The sequence below is a fragment of the Ascaphus truei genome, chromosome 2, assembly GCF_040206685.1.
Source record: "Ascaphus truei isolate aAscTru1 chromosome 2, aAscTru1.hap1, whole genome shotgun sequence".
Lineage (NCBI taxonomy): Eukaryota > Metazoa > Chordata > Amphibia > Anura > Ascaphidae > Ascaphus > Ascaphus truei.
Window position 1 is genome coordinate 392,167,988 of NC_134484.1, and position 20,840 is coordinate 392,188,827.

The 20,840-nt window shown below is 39.3% G+C and overlaps 1 protein-coding gene across 1 annotated transcript in view; it reads left to right on the forward strand.

Annotated features, from left to right (window-relative positions):
- Positions 1-20,840, forward strand: part of THSD7A (thrombospondin type 1 domain containing 7A) — a 665,741-nt gene that overhangs the window by 401,435 nt on the left and 243,466 nt on the right. The window contains exon 3 of the mRNA XM_075587236.1: positions 16,321-17,152. Within this exon, the coding sequence (XP_075443351.1) occupies positions 16,321-17,152 (832 nt within the window). The remainder of the gene's footprint in view (positions 1-16,320; positions 17,153-20,840) is intronic.

Here is a 20,840-nt window from a genome sequence, read left to right on the forward strand (position 1 = left end):
GGCCGCAGCTTTAGTGAATATATTGACCTTAAAGTATTAAATTCCTTAACCGCAACCCCTGTGCCAGGGATGCCCAATGCTACATCCAATTGACAAAACATATAAAGTAATAAGTATAAAGTTTAAATACTTCAATAATAATAATATTTACTTGGTTATTTAGTTAAACCCTTTGGCCAAAGCGTCACAAGCCTGCATACCACGTCAAGGTGGTTAAACAAATGTTTAGCCACATAGGTGGCAATAACCCGTGGCAGAGAAAAAGTCCAAAAGCTTTTTAATGAACAAATCTTAGCTGAGAATAATACACTTCTAAATGAATATATGTTTCCATGTTTGTTCCTGGCTTTAAAAAGTAATTTTATTAAATGTAGTATCAATTACATTTCCAGAACCATTAAGAAGGATTAGAGAAAGGGGTTGAGAAGACATTTTCAGAGTAAGCCCTAAGTGAAACCCTGACCTACAGTAGTGCAGTGATGTTAAGTATCAAACTAATAATGGATTACTATGTGAGAGACAGATGTTCTCTGCCATCCCTATCCATATAATTCTTTATCAGCGATTTCCAGAATGAGCGTCATATGTGAGATCATACCAGTGGTAGTTATATCTCTTCCTTTTTTTGACAATACCCTTTCCTGTCATTTCCTGCTACTATGGGTTTGTTTTGCTTCAACTGTATTTTATGTACAAAAATAAAAGATAAATACATATGAACGCAATACACCTGGTGCCATTTTTTCTTAAACAGTCTTCGTGCAAAAAATGCCACAGCCTTTGCCTGACATATACTGTATATGGGATAGTTCACTCACCTCTGATATGGGTTATTGCACTGTGATCCTGCTTTAGCTGCCATTCAAACAATGCCCGCCCGGTAAGGTGGAATCTTGGTGCAATAACACGTATTGGAGGTCAGTAAATCCCCGTGATGTACTCTGTGGTGTACAGTAGAGACACAAGGAGATTGTAAAATACAATTCCTTCATAGCTCACTGCCTACTTTTCACTTTTGACTACTGTCAAAGATCTTGTTTTACTTTGTAAATATACTTTGAAAAAGAAAAAAAGGTTTCTGGTTGATTCCATTCTTTTTCTGCTTCAAAGGAGTCTGACTCTCCTAATTATTCAAGTCTTCAGTGCTTCTTATAGCTTTCCTTTTTCCTCCAGTTGATGCTGTCAGACGTGATGCTGTTAAACATTTGAAAGCGCAGAAAAATACTGAGCAAATTCCTCATGAAATAAAAAAATTAAAAGGATGCTTTGCGAATTTGAACCACAACAACTATTCCCCCCCTTCCCCCCTCCTCGCTCCCCACAAAAAAATAATCAAAGACTGCTGTTTTTGCCATTTTTAATTATTTGCTTCATGCTGTTTTGGCTCAACGACTAAATACAAGAGCATTTCCACTATTTTAGCTTTGAATCAGCTACAGCATATAAAAATACAGTCAGTTACAGTAACTGTCACATTTAATGATCTCTTGGAAAAAGCAAATTATGCCATTTCACAACGAAAAGGAAGTCATTGACTTACTGCCATAAGTCGTCCGAGAATAATTTTCTTACATACTGTATGCCTGAATATGTAACCTATTTCAGCAGCTCTGGATTTCCGATTGTCCCAGAATTTGGGGGAAATCAAAATGGGCACTGATCACAGTAACCAATGAATAAAAAGAATTTTGTGAATTGTTGGGACATTTCCATGTTCCTTGGATTTTCTGCCGTGACATTTTCCATTAGCACTGAAGGCCTATATCTGCTGTACTGGCAGTCCTACAGTGGTAAGACATAACAGTCCTACTCAAGGATTTTCCTGTCTCAAGTAAATACAAAAGAAAATTTTATTAGGTATCTGCCGCTTTAATTATAGTCTAAATTAATAATTTTAAAGAAAACAACTTTTGTCTTATTTGGACCTTAATAAATAGCCATATTTCTTAATATTTGAACCATTGTTGCCTGAATTTTTCTAGTTTGAAACAAAATGTATTCTGTATAACTACATAGGAGTGTACACAAGCTAATATGTGTAATAGTCATTATTATACCATTTAACGTGTTAGAAAATCAGAGAAAGCACGTGTCAGCTCCAGGGTTCCAGGAGCCCTTGGATTCACCAGGCATCCCTAATGTGTTCCCTGGACTTTTCAAGTAATTTGAAAATTGTACAAAATAGAGAAGATTTTACAGTGCATCTGATCTCAGCCACCCTATTAGAGAGGCTTGGTGTTCCATACAATGCATCTGATCTCAGACGAACTCTTAGAGAGGGTTAGGGTTCCTTACAATGCATCTGATCACAGACACGCTATTAGAGAGGGTTGGGGTTACTTAGAATTTCACTTAGGGTTCCTTAACCAAAAAAAGGTTTGAAACCATTGCCTTAAATAGTGCAAATATTGTGTTAATCTATGCCACATATTAAATATATTAAAGCATTTGTTGGTACAATATCAGGCACTGCATCTGGACAGCTTGATAAAACGTAGTATGTGTGAAACGCATTGGTGTTTTTTTAAATCTCTTTGGGGTCATATGTTCTACAATAAAGATGCATTTTATGGGAGTCCCCTCTTGATAATTTTTTTTCTCTTTGCCATCATTGGGGGTGCTTCGCAGTCCCACTAGTTTCTACTGCATCTGTATGCACAACATTTGTGTTTAAGGAGTCACTCATAAATGCATCCATCGCAAAAAAACAAATGCTTTAACTGCTCTGAAATTCAATGCTAATCCAATATAATTGTAAAACCAATACATTGTTTCCTGAACCAAATGCAATTCGAAGAGTAAACATACAGATGTAACGGCCGTTATCCGAACATATCACGGAGCCGTTTTTGTGTGCGCTGCTGTACTCCATGCGGCCAATCATGTGGTTGCTTTGTTTGAATTTCATGGATTCCGATTTCTTTGAAATGAATGAATTGTAATGTATACAGTACAGTACTGTGTCAATTTGAAGGTGTTTAAAAACCAGAACACTAAAATTCCATTTTCTGCACTCGATAAAAACGAGTCAACACTTGGAAATGACGCGCCATGATATGGGTATTCAGAGGTATTCAACACATGATATGTTCGAATAACGGCCGTTGCATCCGTAAAGTTGTTTATCCTACTCTATTGCTGAAATGCTAGAACACATTGTTGATGCAGGAGGGTTCCTGGTGTAAGACTGGGGCAGTTGTGTACTTGGTGACGAGTTCAGGTAATTCCTGCTCAACCGGGACTTAGTAACAGTTTAAAATATTGTTTTTATTAGGACCCACGATGCATTTTTTCCTCACCAAATAAACTTGGTATGTTACTAAAGGTGTTGAGAAAAAAAAGATTTGTAGATAACTCAGAATGTTTTATGTTTCATATTACTGGCGTGATTTAAAGAAATTTGTATAACTAAATAGAAAGATTAATGAACAATAAATTCAATATGTCCCATATGTTTAATATTGGAAATGACTTCAGGCCTTTACATACTGTACAAACAGTTCAATTTCCCAGCCAAAACAACAGATTAAAATGTAAATACAATATATCAGTGTTGATAAAGAATAATAAATGAATAATAAATGAATTGTGATTGGATTTTAGGAAATGTCTGCAAGTAAGATAATCTGATTGCATTTCAAAAGCAAACATATTTTGAATCTACAGTATTTAAAATGATAAACACAGACATTAACATTATTTACCATTTGAAATTATTGGCACAGCTAGCAATCAGTGGAATGTTTATTATACAAGAGCATTAGATTGAGGATATATATACTGTAGTTACACAAAATTAAAATTTTAATGTTGAGGCACAAAGCCCAATAATTGTAAAATATGTAATCCAGCATTGAGTTGTGTGACACTTAAAAAAATGATTTGCTTAATATAAAAGGAGAGCTTTTAAATTCAGGCTAAAATTTGGAACAGCACAACAATAAATACATAATTTACAGCTTTTATTATGGGGTAATTAGGGAACATTGTACTTATTAAATGCTTCAATTCACTTTGTTCTTCTCACTTCTGGGAGTCCCATACACAAAGCATTTTCTTGTTACATGAGATATGGGTGGCATTGGCCTTCAAAGTAATTCAAGAATTCCCCCATAGAGAGACACAAAAGACTCCTCACCATTTAGAATGTAATCTCTTCAGGGATAGGATCTGTCAGCCCTACTTTTTTCTATGCATTGTACCTATTGTTTAATTTGACAAGTGATCTACAGTAATAGTAGTATACATCAAAAAGCATAATTTGCACTCCTTTTATAACTTCTTCATCAAAATGACAAAAGTTTCTACTGCTGTTCATTTATTGTAACATGGAATAGAAATCACATATATAATGTAAACTGAGTTTAAAGCAGCAAAATAACTTGCATTATATCTATTTTTTTGTTACTTAAGTTTTTATTAGACATTTTTCAGAAATTAGGGATGGGGGTACATGAAAAGAAAAGGGGGGGAGTACATTGATACATACAAACTGGTAGAATTACAATTGATAGGGATTTGGGGGAAAAGGGAAGAGTACAGCATTTATATCTACACTACAATGAACATCATATCCGATACAAAGTAGATCACAAAGTTCAGTAAATGTTTAGTCTAAATATGGGGATAAACCAGCATGCTGGAACCAAGGGGCACAAGTCACTGAGAATTGTGAGGTAGAGCCATTTTGATAGGCGGTTAGTTTTTCCATATATACTATGTGCCAAATATTATTTATTTGGTGTAGAGATGGAGGGGCAGACTGTTTCCAATTCTTGCCAATAGTGCACCTAGTGGCATTTAAGATTTGGGAAATGCTTTTGGTTTCTTTTTTGTTTTGGTTGGCCATTGGTTTGCCAAGCAATATATGTAGTGGGTCATGGGTACAATGATCCCCAGGATCCTATACACCAGGGAAAATACTTCCTTCCATAGTTGTTGGATGTTAGGGCATGACCAGAACATGTGTAGTATATTCCTCATTTCACCACAATGATGCCAACATAGTGGGGAGACATCTGGGAAAAAGAATGCATTATGGTAGGGGTCATACATCATTTGAATATTAGTTTGTAAATATTTTCCTTGATCACAACACACAATGAGTTTTTGGAGGCGGACCCCCATATATCTTTCCATATATCCAAATCTAAATTGATGTTTAAATCTTTCTTCCAGGAGATCATATATTTATTTGGAGTTTGGTTGCTTTTTATATGAGTCAGGTTGAGGTATAGCGTGGAGGTAATGCCCTTTGTAAGGGATTGATGTAAACACCACTCCTTGTACAAAGTAAGATCGCGGGATCTATTTACTTTGTAGATAGACTGGATATAGTGTCTGTTCTGAAGAAATCTAAAAAATTCAGATGAGGGAATATCGTGACTATTTTGTAATGATTCATAGGAGGGGACCTTCCCATGAATAAGAATATTGTTGACTTTTCGGAGCCCTTTTAGCGTCCAAGGGTTGGATTGGTTGGATTGTTGGTTACCCATATAAAAAGGAAGGGAGTGGTCCGTAAACAAAGGTTGTATGAGGGAAGAATGGTCAACTGGATCCTGGATTTAAGAGAGTCCTAGAGATCACAGGCAAAGGATAGTGTCAAAAGGACTGCTACTGAGTGTGGCACTGTATACTACAAAAAACAAAACACAAAGGGAGCCCAGAGCTGCTTCCAATATGACATAAATACACAGTGAAATACCTATATATATCTTGAATAAAGGGTAATTTAGTTTAACCCTATGACCAAAGCATTATAAGGCTGCGAACCACTTCAAGGCATGACAATAATATTGCAGGTCCTAACACTAACTGATTAAAATTCTTTACAATCTACCTGGACTGGTGGGAGACTCAGCTAAAAATAAAAGAGCTACAAAAATGTAAAAATTTCTAACAGAATGCCGACTTCCCACACTCAAACCAAATTATTTAACACACCTTGAAAACAACATAGAGCCGCTTGAAATTCTGGAGGCAATCAAATCCCTGAAAATTGGGAAGGCCACAGGTCCGGATGGATTCTCTAAACTTCATTACAAAAAAAATTCCACAATACTCCTCCCATATTTAACAAAAATATTCAATGATATCCTCCTTAGTCTCTCTCCACCTAGAGATATTGTATGTTGCGATCAGCTATTGTGGTAATCCCGAAAGAGGGAAAAGACCCCCTGTTGTGTTCTAGTTACAGACCCATCTCCATATTAAACACAGATCTCAAAATATATGCAAAAATGTTGGCCTCTAGACTGAACAACATTCTCCCTGGACTAATCCATCCGGATCAGGTGTGTTTTATTTTGGGTAGGCAAGCCCTTGACAATACAAGGAGGACGGTGAATTTTATACATATGGCAAAACAAACTTCATGTCCATCTCTTTTACTCTCATTAGACGCAGAAAAAGTGTTTGATAGATTAGATTGGCAGTTTATATATATAATCAAAAAATAAATAGATGATACCGTTCTGTGGCTAACGAAATGCTTTTATTTGTGCGAGTTTTCGAGATACACTGATCTCTTCTTCCGGCGATGTTACAATGAATGAAGCAAAAGGTATACTTAAAAACAGTGTCTCTTGGAATGTTATCTGTGCTGTTCCTTCCCCCGGTGTGGATGTGTTTTATGGCTAGAGGTGTCAAAAGGTTACTGAAAGCAAGTGAAGAAAGAGTGTGTATGTGTATCAGTGTGAATAAAAATGAATGGAGAGCCCACAGTATATACAGTGCTTTACACAAGGTGTGTGTGGAGTGGGAGTGGATATAAATGGTGTGGCTGGGTGTGGAAATGTGAGAGTTAGTAGCACAACTAAAAGTGTGTGTGGATACTTAGTGGTCCCTATTGGTGTATAGGGATGGAAAAACAAGGAGTATTAGTATGTGTGAGAGACAGCTGTGTGTGCATACATATAGCACAGTATGTACAGACATGGCCTTTAGCGCTCATGGGACGAGAGTTCACTACTGTCAGTAATGACTCATAAAATTTCGATCTCTGTTTAGGCCACTGCTAAGTGTCCCGAACAGTTGCATAAATTTGTATTCATGCAACCGTCTCTCTTTCGGGGTTTTAAGATTACCTTTGAGTATGGCAACCCTCAGATCGTTCATCTTATGGCCAGAGTCAGAGAAATGTTCGCCAACAGGACTGTCTCTTGTACCGCTTGTGATGCTGTGGCGATGCAGGTTCATTCTCTTGTTTAGCCCCTGCCCTGTATCACCTATGTAGTAGCAGCCCCCTGGGCATTTCATGCACATGATGAGGTACACGACATTGCTGGAAGAACAGGTGAACCTTCCTCTGATTTTGTATTCCCGATTCCTGTGTGGTATTTGTATTGTGTCCGCTGTGTAGAGCATTGCGCAGTTTTGCATCTTCGGTCCTGGCATGGTTTTGTCCCGCATTCAGTTGTACTGCTGAATACTTTACTCCTCACCATAATATTCTTGAGATTATGGGGTTGTCTGTATGATAATAAGGGTGCTTCAGGGAAGACCTGTTGCACTCTTGTATCTTCCTGGAGATTATATGAGCTTACTGGGTATCTGTGAGATTGTTGAAGGATGCATAATATTCTCTAAATTCTTTACATATAATTTTAAGGCTATGAGATACCAGATTGTTTTTGGTATATATACTATGAATTTTGGTCTTTGCTTGTTTTTGTTTTAACTTACTGTACGTGCAAGCATTCTATCTGCCTTATTACTTTTATTGTAGTACTGTATTTCTTTTGGGTCCATCATATTGCTTTCTCTGCATTTGTCACCAGAGGAAATTCAGTTGGGCTCTTACTGAAATCATTTGCCTGTAGTTTTTCCGGTAGGGATGTGTTTTGTGAATACATTCTAATTCTGATAATTTTTGTGTTAATATTTCAATTTTTTTTGCTTTTTCTTTTTTTTCCGGGAAGCCAGAGCAATCAGCTTGCCTCTAGTCACTGACTTATGTGCCTCCTAAAGAGTGAAAGATGAGACCTCTGGGGTGTTATTTATTTCAAAATATTGGGCAAGCTCCTCTTCTACTAGTTGAAGAGTTTGTGGGCTCGTCAATAAAGATTCATTTAGAGACCACAATCTTGTTTTATTTTTGGTTGGTGGAACCTCCAGTTTAGTTATACATGTAGAGTGATCTTACCAGGCAGAAGGGACAATTATAGCAGAGGAGACAATATCACTGATTTTTTGATATACAAAAATATCGTCGATTCGTGAATAACTGGTATGGGGATGGGAGTAGAAGGAAAAATCCTTCACCTTAACATTCATTAATCTCCAAGAATCTAAAAGTACTGTATCAATTCTTTGGACATGGAAACAAGTCCTCAAGTAGAAGGAACTGTCTTTTGTGATGGCGGAGAGCTGGGGAACTTATCTAAATTTGGATCCATTATTACATTTAAATCTCCAGCTAGATTTAGAAGGCCTTTCTGAACAGATTGTATTACATTTGAAAAAAAGACTCTTGGTTTTCATTAGGAGCGTCGGTATTTATTATCGTTAGATAAGTAGAATCCAACGAGCCTGTGATGATTAAAATTCTTCCAACGACGTTAGTTTTGATTTTATCTACTTTAAAATGTAAGCTTTTGTAGAAGAGTGGAGCTACTCCATTTTTTTCATAGGGGATGATGAGTGATAGATTAGAGGGTAATCATGACTGAATAGCAATGACTGGTCTCCTTTTTTCAAATTGGTTTCTTGTAACATAATTATGTCTCCCCCTAGTCTTTTGGCCTCTGACAGAGCTATTTGACTTTTTTGGGGATTGTTTAGGCCCTTGGAATTTTGAGAAATTCTATTAATCGGCATGGTAATATTTCGGTGATATATAGTGTGGATCAACAGAGTGACGACATGTACATATCAGAAAGAGCGGCTCATTAAACTTTATAAACATTTTGGTGCAAGAACATATGTACAAAGAAATACACAAGCAGGAGCACAATAATGAAAAATTATTGTGGGACTGGGCATAGGGAAAGGGTAGACAAGGTAGGATGGGATACACAGATGACCCCGGTTTCCAAACGTCTTGTTCAATCTTTGGGATGGATCAAGCAGCTCTCAGTATCTCTTCCTTGGTACGGAAATAATGTAGACGTGTGATCACATCTCTTGGTTTTGCCAGATCAAGGTTTTTAGGCTTAGGGAGCCTTTGTGCTCGATCCATCTGGATTTTATCTCCCGATGTTTCTGGTAGGAGATACGTAAAAAGACAGGTAAGGTATGTATCAAGTTGGGCGTTTCCCACTTCTTCCGGTATTCCTCTAATTCGCAGATTATTACGTCTTGACCGAATCTCTGTATCTTCCAATTTTTCAAAAATTATTTTAACTTGAGTTTTTAGTTTGTGAATGTCTTGGGCCTGGGACTCCTCCATGTCTGCAATATGGTCTCGAATTGACGCTATCTCGTCCTTGAGGCTGCGATGAATACTCTGTATTTCAGAGTGGAAAGAATTTTTGATATCCTAAATAAATACCAACATTTCTTTACAAGTGAGTGGGGAGTCTACTTCTTCCTTGGAGTTTGGATCTAGATCTGCTTCTTCACTAGCGACAGAGGCTTCTTTATCTTTAGCCCCCATATTGCGTTTTTTTGAAGAAAAGGGAGCCCTCCTGCGGGACTGTAGGTTTTTTGTTGTTGTTGGGTTGGCATGGGTGTTGTTGGTCAGCAAGTTTTTATATATAAATAGAACTGACTCTATTTAGGTGATGTTGCAGGATCAGGCTTCTGTGTGTGGGGAGGAAACAGCCTGTGCTCTCTGGTGGCCCTGCAGAGCAGTTACAGCTTTGCCAAGTGATGCACCCCTCTCCTTACCGGTACTGCCTGCGCCTGGACCTGAAGCGAACTCCGCCACCGCACTGCTGCTACTGATGATGGGGCACTCAGGGGCAGGACATCTGCCCTGAGACTCGTGCCTCTCTCCTTTGAAGACCAGCGGCCCCCCTGCTTATAGGCCCATGGCACTCCCTCCAACTGAGTCAGGACCTAGTGCTAGTGTCTCAAGCCCCGTGGTGAGCCTGATCTCCCAAATGGAGGATAGGCCCTCCACTCCAGTGCCACCTCCTCGGAGAGAAAATAAAATGGCTGCCGCTCCACCAGAGCTCCCTTCGCTCCGGCGGATAAGGTAAACAGAGTGTCCTCAGGAATCGCCTATGAGAGCTGAGGGTAATTATTGGGCTCTGCTGTGTTTTGTCTCACCTCTGGCCAAATTGGATTGCTAGGGGCAAGCTGTTGGAGCCGATGTTTCAGTGGGTAGGCCCCAAGATCCGCAGGAATACCTCCGGCACAGACCTGCACGCCTCAACTTACCCCTGCGGCTGTATGATCCCCCTTGGCACCAGGAATGGGCCCCAGTGCTCTCCGGTCCACACTTTGACCCAGAAGCAGCACCTACTGCCTGGGATCGATAGCTTATGGTCCTACGGGGGGTCACGTTTTTACCAGGCGTGGGTCGGCGCCATCTTGGCTCCAACAACCCTGGCTCCAGGGAGTATAGGCAGGTCAGTTCACCGCCTTTTCTTTGGGATTTTATATAATTTTATGTAATTCGGATGGTCTACAGCACCCGAGCCACCCGCCGTTATGTTTGGGGATGTTTCCCCACGGTATAAATCACTTATTTGCCCGGAGCTCAGGAGCCGCACATGCACTCCGTTCAATAGTTGGCCATGCACCACCACCCTCCCCCCTCCCCCCCCCACTGTACATATTTTTTTTATCTAGGATTGAAGCATGGTGTCTCCGGAGCTAAACTGTGCTATTTTCAGCCACCAGGACCCTCTGTTTTCAGAGATACTTACATCTGTAAGGGGTGCCAGTATCTTTGTGAAGTTTAAAGGTTCAGGTCATGACTTCCCATGACTATCTGACCATTAAGGGCTACTAAGGGGTTAATTGTGTCCTAACACTACAGTATATATCACCCTTGGTTACTTTGAGGCTAGTTATGCATTGCATTGCAATACTTTACAAACCTCTAAGGCAAGCAAGGGGTTAATTTTTTTAATTTATTTTAATCACTTTGGTTCACGTTAGCTTTTTGCTGCAATAAATATATTTTAATCATTTATTAATAAATAGTAATTTTTAACATAGGTATAGGTGTTCTCTTGTGCGGCTATTAGGGAGCTTTCTTTCTTTTCTTTGCTTAAGCAAGGGGTTAACCCTAATCATCCCCCCAAAAGGCCTAATCGCCCCCACCACAGCATCATCCATCCCTACCTACACCACACCAACAAACCTGACCTCCTCTCTATAGCAATGGCCAATATAAACATGACATACTGTACCGTCGGGGCGAAGGGAGCAGTGATGGAACATTTTTAAATAACTGACATTAATAATAATAATAATAATAAATAATAATAGCATGTTCTTGTATAGCGCTGCTAGTTTACGTAGCGCTTTACAGAGAAATTTTGCAGGCACAGGTCCCTGCCCCATGGAGTTACAGTACAATCTAATTTTTGTGCCTGAGGCACAGGGAGATAAAGTGACTTGCCCAAGGTGACAAGGAGCCGACACCGGGAATTGAACCAGGTTCTCCATTATATTTATGTAACACAGTTTCCCCCCATCTCTGGAAGATGTCACTACTGGTTACTGCTGTTGTTTGTGGTGCGGTCATACCAGTGAGGGTCCAGGAGATCTGAGTGGTCCGCGATGGTGTGGGGGAAAAGGACAGGTTCTTGGTGATACTAATGTTCAACTCATGGTGTCAGCGCCTCCAGCTTCAGTAGCTCCAGGATTCCAAGGACAGTCCCCACTAAAGCAGACTTCTTTCACACCCCTGCCCAATAGACTGAGAACTCAGACAGGGGTATATAAAACAAGGGGCTTTATTCGCAGTCACTGCAGGTGGTACACACAGCGGATGCATGGGTCACAGAGGATTCCAGGCCTCTGGATGGTGCTTGGCTCTCTGTTATTCTTGAGGCCTCTGATCTTTCAGGACCAGTCAGCCCAAGAGGACTGACTGGCTTGGCTCACTCCCAGCCGGGAGGAGCTTGACTCCATATGTCTCACCCCTAGGAGGGTAGACCTAGACTGACTACAATTTGTCACTTCCTCTCTGATCACCAGAAGGGGAGGGCACAAGGTCTATACCACTATTGGCTGTACACATATCATTGCAGCACCACCTCTTCTGTCAATCAGAGAGTCAGCATGAGGGGTATCAATGCCCACAGGATTGCCTGCCACAGCCTGTAGCTATCAGGACTTTCATGACAGGAGGCAGACAGGCAGCCATGTTACATTTATTTACTACATATACAATATCTAACAATGACTAAACATTATAATGTTAAAATTAACCAATTGAATCAGTGGGGCTACCTAGGCCCTCTCATGAAGAGCCTACCAGTATGTAGCCATATTGGCACTCTATGGAAGCCTGAAATAAAGGAAGAACCCTTACCCCATCCATGTTGAAGGCCATCCTCCTCTTCAGGGTCTGAGCCCCAGAAACTAATCCCCCAAAATGTCCGATACCAAACATTAAAACAGCACAAAAAACAAAACCAAGACCCGATAACCCCAAAAAAATGTAAAAAACGTCCCCCAAAAAACAATATATTCTACATTTAAAATGAAATGGAATATGAAAATGCACATTAAGTAAGTGAAGTTGATAAGGTAAATACTAAATATTTGTTAAAATGTTAGTGCTAAATGAGAAATTGCTGACTAGATGAAAGTATAGTCTAACAAACAAGTCATTTATTTATAATGTTAGATTTTGCCTTTACCCTTGTACTCTGTACATTATAACAAAAGGCAGTTGATAAAGCTTGAACTTAGGGAAAAAATAGTCTATTACAAATTAGTGTTGGAACAGGTGCGTAGGGAGTTTTCAGAGGGAATTAGTGAGATAGTGATGAAGGCAGCGCTGCATAAAATATTGACTTTGATGTTAACTTCAGTTAACATTTTAACTTTGATGTCGACTTCAAACTGTGTTGGTTTCCCCTGTGAATGATTTGAAATCTGGAATTATAGACTTATTGGTAACTGCTCTGTTCAGACAAATCCGCAATTATTTTGTATTGCAATATGATTATAGCCTTACACTTCTAATTACATGCACAATATACTTCCAATTCAATATCCAAATAAATATTAGCAGTGTATTTAATGGAAGCTACACAACATAACCTAACAGTATATATGCTTGGTCACATACATTTTGTCTTAAAAATCGAAAATGTGATGCAGATGTATTTTTTTTATAACTGATACTCATTTTATAGTTGTCTCAAGAGTTTTTTTTCTTGCGGCAAAAAAAATGCCAAGGTAAAAATTGTCTTCATAAGAAACATACACTAAAAGGATGACACGGTTTGCTTTTTTGTTTGATGCCGACAGTATCATTAGGATTAGTAAATCATTGGGGTGTGTAGGCTCTAAAACATTTATCTTAACACGTACTGTAGTTCATAGGTTTCAGCAAGAGTAATGTAGGACCAATACGTTATACTGTATTAGAATATAAAATGGTAATAGAAAATTGCAGTAACTTTCTTCCTATGTACATTATATGGGCATTTTTTGAAATCCCAGAATTTAGAATGAAGTTCCTAAATATTTCTCAAATCATTAAATACATTTCACTGGAATGTTCTTCACAATATTGGCATCCATAGAGGTAGAATAACTATGTTTTGCTAAGGGATGTAAGAGACATTATTTTTTTAATTCTACCAAAATGAGGAGGCCCCTTGGTCCTGATTTACAGTGCCCCAACCTCCGGTTCCATCCCAGTTACCAAGATATAACTACTGTAGTTTTGTCCACTGGGCATGAATACAGCACTTGCCCGATATGGCAAAATATGGCCACAGGGCCAGACTAGATCCGGTGATCAATAGAAAGCTTCAACGTTATCGGAAGTTGTCAATATATGCTGAAAATATATATGCCAAAGTCTACCAATAGTAACAATTTTTAATAGCAATTGTTCAAGTAAAGTACATTTTTTCCATTCATCATTGTGAAAAACACAGACCCTCAGCCTTTCAAGTATAGTTTTTTAATTGAATTGATGATCCCTGCTTTTGAAATGTCTTCTCATTTATGGTACCTTACTTAATTATTTTGAGTCACTCAATAATGAAAAGCAGCAGCCTTTCATGCAAAGAACTGCAGCAAAAATCGAGTTTATGCAGAAGATTGTGTTAATTAGACACAGGCTGCTATGTCCAAGGTGTAGCCTGGTGATAAGAAAATACTACAATACTGTATGTCTTCTCCAGAGTAAACAAGGTCGTTTTATGTTGTGTTTGCTGAATTAATATTCAGTTGTTGGTGATTGTTTAAGTATGTTATTTATGATTTTTTATTTAGTTTCTGTTGGGCTTCCTACTATAAATAGGGCTTGATGCAATAGTCTGAAAATGTAGATCGAGTTTGTACATGATGTACTTTTACTTGGAGTGCAGGAAATGCAACTGTGATCTTGTTATTTGTGAAAAGTCGATGAGAGATAAACCAAGGTAATCTTGCTGAAGTAGGAAGGGGATTGCATTTGTATTTTACCATACATTTATTTTGTAGGTATGCGGAAAAATATTTGAAGCTATGATTTAAAAGTAATCAGCACAGAACACCAAAGGAATTTTTATGAGTGTAATCTATGTTTACCAGCTGGCTGCACTGACAAATGTGCAAGTGCATGGGGAAAAAAAGGCAAATCACTGGTCTACAGTAAAACGTATTAAACACATTACCTTACTGGTTCTGCAGACGTATTTTTTTTGTGGTTAAGAGAAGAAATGTGGGAGAAGTAGAATCATAGAACCAACTAATTATTGATTAATACATCTATAAGGCCCCTATTTAATATGTTGTAATGTGGTTTCTCCATATTGTTCAAATGAATGGGCCTCAAAGCCTTCCCTGTCATGTAGAAGCGGCTTAATTTCAGATTGAATAGATTCCTAAAACTACAGTTTGGCACCTGAAAAAAGGACTTAACGAAAAGTAATTTAATCCAGAGAGTAAAATGGAAAAAGGTAAAAACGGTATACAACAAAAAATGTATTTTTTAACTTCTTACTGCTAATAATTACTAATAACTTAGTAATACTTACTGTACTATACTCAAGAATGATATCTACATAAAGAAAACATCACGACTACTCCAGATTTGAGGAGTACAAGCCTTGGTCAGGCTCATAGTAGAGGATGTGTTAAAACTCATGTAAAATAACTTGCTCCATTTTCCCTCCTTAACACAGAATTTGTGGATTTAGAGCAGACAAAGAAAAATCACTATGAATATTATCTAATGTTATAAGGCTTGTCTTAGTACAATTATTATTATTTTTTGCTCTGGAAACACGGTTCTAAAAAAATAATAATATATATATATATATATATATATATATAACAAATGGAAATATAACTGTATGCTCATTTGCATGACTTAAGCAGGTCTGCCACCCCGCCTTTCACCATTATCACCCAGCACACCCCTTCCACTGCAGCAAGGGATTCTCGGAAATGACATGCAAATGAGCACACAGTGCCACTTTTTGCTTCAAACCCATTTTAAACATGGTTCCCTATAGGCTTAAGCTTGCTGCATGGTCACAGCTTTAAGCACAGCCAGGATTCAGAACCACCAATTATATTGGTTTTAATTAAGGATGGCTACTATAAGTCTTGAGAATTTTATTAAAATAAATATATAAATTCACAGTATAAAAAATTATGAATCTATGGATTAGCCTTTCTTGGTTTTTGACTTTTATTTCTTTTTAATTCGAAAATGTGTTCCGAAGTTTGATTCTGAGCATCAAATGTTCAAACTGCTTGAAGTTAGAATTGAACGCCTAAATCTGAAATGTATGTTTTCAATTATTTCAAACCCAAGAAAGTGCCCATTTTTATTTTAAGCATCATGTTTTTGTTGTAATTATTGATATCTTTACAAGACATGGCTAATTTGTATTACAGGGTTTCTACATAAATTGCATCTATTCTAATAATATAAATACAATTGAATGAATTGTATTAATGTACAGTATGTCTGATATGAAGTAAACATAGTCACAAATATTGTCACATTTACACGAAACTATGGATCATAGTCACTTAGACGTGCTGTTCCATAAGACACATTCTGACGACATTTAGTTGAATGGGCCGTAAATTATCTTCTGGTGCAGGAAAGTTTCTTAGTTTAGCACTGCAGGTCATATATGGTTTAGTGTATATTCAGTATATTTGCAATACTACAATCTTAGAAGGTATAAGATTTTTCCAGGCGCTATATTTAATTACTACTATTTTTTTTTATAGGTCCTTGGGGCAGATGTATGGGAGATGAATGTGGACCAGGGGGTATTCAAACACGGGCAGTATGGTGTGCCCATGTCGAAGGATGGACAACCCTCCCCACAAACTGTAAACAGACCGACAGACCTGAAAGCCAACAAAACTGTTTTAGAGTTTGTGACTGGCACAAGGAACTATATGACTGGCAGCTGGGACGTTGGAATCAGTGCAAGCCAGTTATATTAAGGACATCAGAGAAACCTACAGGATGTACTACGGGTGAGGAAGGAATTCAAACAAGAGAAGTAATGTGCCTCCAGAAAGCAACTAGTGCTGAAGCCGATGATAGCATATGTGAATACTTTGAGCCTAAACCCCGTTTGGAACAAGGATGTCTCATCCCTTGCCCTCAAGACTGCATTGTGTCAGAGTTCTCTTCATGGTCAGAATGCTCCAAATCATGTGGCAGTGGATTGCAACATCGAACACGTCATGTAGTTGCTACAGCTCAATTTGGTGGATCAGCCTGTCCTAATCTAACAGAATTCCAGAACTGTCAGTCTTCCCCCTGTCAGGGTGAAGAAAGTATGTACAGCCTGAGTGTTGGACCCTGGAGTTCATGTTCTATGCCCCATTCTAGGCAAGTAAGACAAGTCGGAAAGCGAGGGAAGAACAGGGAACGAACAAAAGAGCGTGAAAAAGCAGTAAAAGACCCAGAGGAGCGTGAACTCATTAAGAAGAAGAGAAATCAGAATAGAAAGAATAGGCAAGAGAACAGATACTGGGACATCCAGATTGGGTATCAAACCAGACTGGTCTCCTGTATGCATAAAAATGGAAAAACTGCTGCTTTGAGGTAATGGTATTTTTCTAAGTTTAAGAATTTTGGTCAGCTGATATTTTAATGGTATAATTCCGTCTACACTGTCGTTTTTGACTCTGAAGTAGTTTTTCTTTATCAAAACAGCTTACTTTTTGGGTTACAATGCCTCAAAGTAGTCGACAACAAGGAATGGAATAAAATTACTGCTTGAAGCCTAGAATACAAAGGGACTTTCTATTTATATCCTAATAAATTGTCTCCCAGTGTGACACAATATATTTAATAAATCATTATGATTCTATAATGCTAGCAACAGACAATCAGATTTGAAAAAAATGCCACTATGCTTTTTAGGATATTACATTTATGGAGAGATTGCATTATTTTCCCCTAATCAGTTTCAATGGTGTCTCTTAACTGCTGCGAGTGGAATAAAATACCACTTTGAATGAATGTGAACAACAAAGTACACTAAAAAAATAGGTTCTCAAATTGTGACACAAATAAATCAAATAACTACAGGTATTGCAAACGTGGCAATATACAGTATATGGAAATGCTCTATTTTAACGTATTTTGTATTCTGATCACTAGAGTTAATATGATATTCCTATGATAACATCTGTCAAATGTTGCAGAAATTAAATTATAACACAGGATGGACTTTATCACAGAAAGATTTAATGCTACTACAGGCACTTATCTTGCTATTTCAAAATCATATTTTTCTATAACATTAACATACAGTAGTTTTGCCACCCACATTAAAAAGTACTGTAAATATGTTGAAATAAGACTAAAATACAATATGCACTAAGCACTAATTTGACATATATTTAAGCATATAAAATTCTGAGATAATATGTATTTGGGGACCGATTGGCTTTCCTTCTCAATGCAGTAAACACAGAATGTTGTTAATACATAAGTTAGCTCAACTGTAAAATAAAAAAGACTAATTACTATGATAGGTCCCACATCACATATAATTAACCAGCAATTGATAATAGATGAGGCACTACTTGGCAGACTAGTATTGTTCTGGGAACAGTAGAGTAAACACATTTACTATTTCTACATTATAGTTTGCATTAATCAAATGTTAAGATTGGTGACTACAGCAATCTTGAAGCTTTCATTTGCAATAGTAATACAGTACTAATATGGAGGTGTTCCATGTTAAGAAAATATACTGCAAGAGTTTTATAAGTAACCCTGAGATAGTCCTACTTTTTATGCTCGTGTATTATATTAAATGTAAGTAAGAGATCCCAGGCCAGCTAGTGATATGTTATAAATAAATGTTATAAGGCAGCAAAATATATAATGGTTTAATGCAAAGTGCATGACACAAAATCAGTCATATAAAAATAAATGATTAATATATGAAACAAACACAAAGAACTTACTATAAAATACTGTATATATGTATGTGTTAACATATGTCCCCCCCCCCCTATTTCATCTAGGGACCTATGTGGGAGAAATACACATATTACCAGGTGTGGTGTGTTACCTGTCAGGTTCACAGGAGGCCTGAGCCTCCGCTGATGGGAACCAGGGGTGAAACCTGGAACGATCTTCACAATAACAGCGCCTCCACCTGTGCAGGATTCTAAGTGTAGAATAACCCCTGACACAGGACCCACATACAGTAACCACATACACCAGAGTATTTATATAACAGTTTACTATATGCAGATAAGTATAACAACAATAATATCACCAACAATAGTGTCACCCCTGTAACACTGGATTCACTGGGCCGTAACCCCACACCAATTATCAAGAGTCTCAAGTGTCCCAAGAGTCCCCCTCCCACCCAAGTGTGAGACAGTGCTGCCCCCTAAGATGAGATGAGGTTGGTACACTTGGTGACTTGACTGTACCTGCCGCATGTGTCCACACCCGGGCACGCAGATAATCTGTACTTGGAATCCCTTTCCTGAATGACGATCCCATGTCGCGTCCGCCTCTGTGATGGATGGCTCCCGCACAGAGTGATTCACCACTAAACAATGTCTGCCTCTGGTAATACATAGGATGATTCACCTTCACAGCAATGGCCAGCATATAATGCTTTTCCTGGCTGGACCCTCACTTAAGCTGCTCTACAGGACCCTGTCCCTATCCTAGGGGCGTCCCTGTAGCAGCCACAAGCTGAGGGTGAGTAGGGCCTAGCTGGGGCCTAAGGGGAGACATCTGGCCTAGAGCAGAGGCTACTTGCCTCCCTGCACATATACACCCTCCCCTCTCTGTGTCCCAGCTCCTACTGACTCTTCCTGTCCTGAGCGTGCCAAATGTATCTCTCCTCAGGGGAAGCTGTAAGCCCTATTGGCTCCCTGGCGTGAGGTGGTATCTCTGCCCCTATGTCTCCTGGGGCGTGTAGTCCCCCATGGAGCCCTTTAACATTGCTACCGCGTGCGCTCGCACCACTGCGCATGCGCAAATTTCTAATGCCGCCGCTGCCTGCAACTATGCATGTGCGACTTCTGGGAGTCCCTGCGCTACAGAGTGCCTCTCCTGCCAACTCTCACTCTCGGTAATGGCCACCACATCGCTTCTGCACATGCACAAGCCTATCGCCAATCGCAACATGGCCGCCGGATCACCTCTGCGCATTCGCGGACAGGAAAAAAATGGCGGCTCCCTGATTCTGACTCCACTGGGTGCCCCCGGAGATGCACTCGCCTCCACGGCATCTTCCCGGCACAGTGTGGGGGTCCCCGCAACAGAACACAAGTAAGGGGGACCAGTGGGGACCCTGCTACATATGTATGTATATATGTATGTATGTAGTAAATGTAATTATAATTATGTACAGCAATAACAAATATGAAGACTGCCCTGTTTCAAATCCTAAACAAGAGAAGGCAGAGTTGAACATGAGGTATAATGAAAACATCTACACTAATGGGGTAATGATATATTCTCTGAAGAGGCCGTACAGTACATGTAATTTCATCCAAAAAAAAACATTGATGTCAGCAGGGTTGCCACCACTCCGGGTTTGACATGGAGACTATGTGTTTCGGCCATGTATCTCTGGACTATGGGTAGCGGTGTATTTGAAAATCCACTACCCCTAGGCACTTAGCTGTTCTGGCCCCCTCCTTGCTGCTGCCCTCCTTTTCCTTTGGAATCCCAGCATCAAATGACGCCACGGACGTCACCAACATGACGTCGCATGGCTTCGCAGTGCCATGCAAACCCGACGTCATGATGTCATTTGACATTGCTACGTTACATTGCCGTGGTAACGAGATGCTGTGTGATGTCACGTTGGTGACATCGCGTGGCGTCATTTGACGCTGGGATTCCAAAGGAGAAGGCGGGTGGCAGAAAGGAAGTGGCCGACACAGCTAAGTGCCTTCCCATCAGACCCGATAGGCCTGAGACCGCGGCAAATGCATATGGGTGCAGACATTTTTCCCATACCCAAATTCTGCCGCCCTAGACCTGGCCTAATAAGCCTAATGGGAAATCTACCACTGGCTACGGGTTTACCTGGTAAATATCCGGGTGGCGGCAGGATCTCCCTCCATCCTTCTGGCATCTTTCCCCCGCAAATGCCATCAGCATGGCTGCACGACGTCAAATTGCACCGTGTTGCCATGACAATGGGACGCTATGTGATGTTGCGGTGTCACATTATGCCCGTTGCCGTGACAACTGGACGTTCCATGATGTCACGACGTAGCACAGCGTCATGTTGCCATGG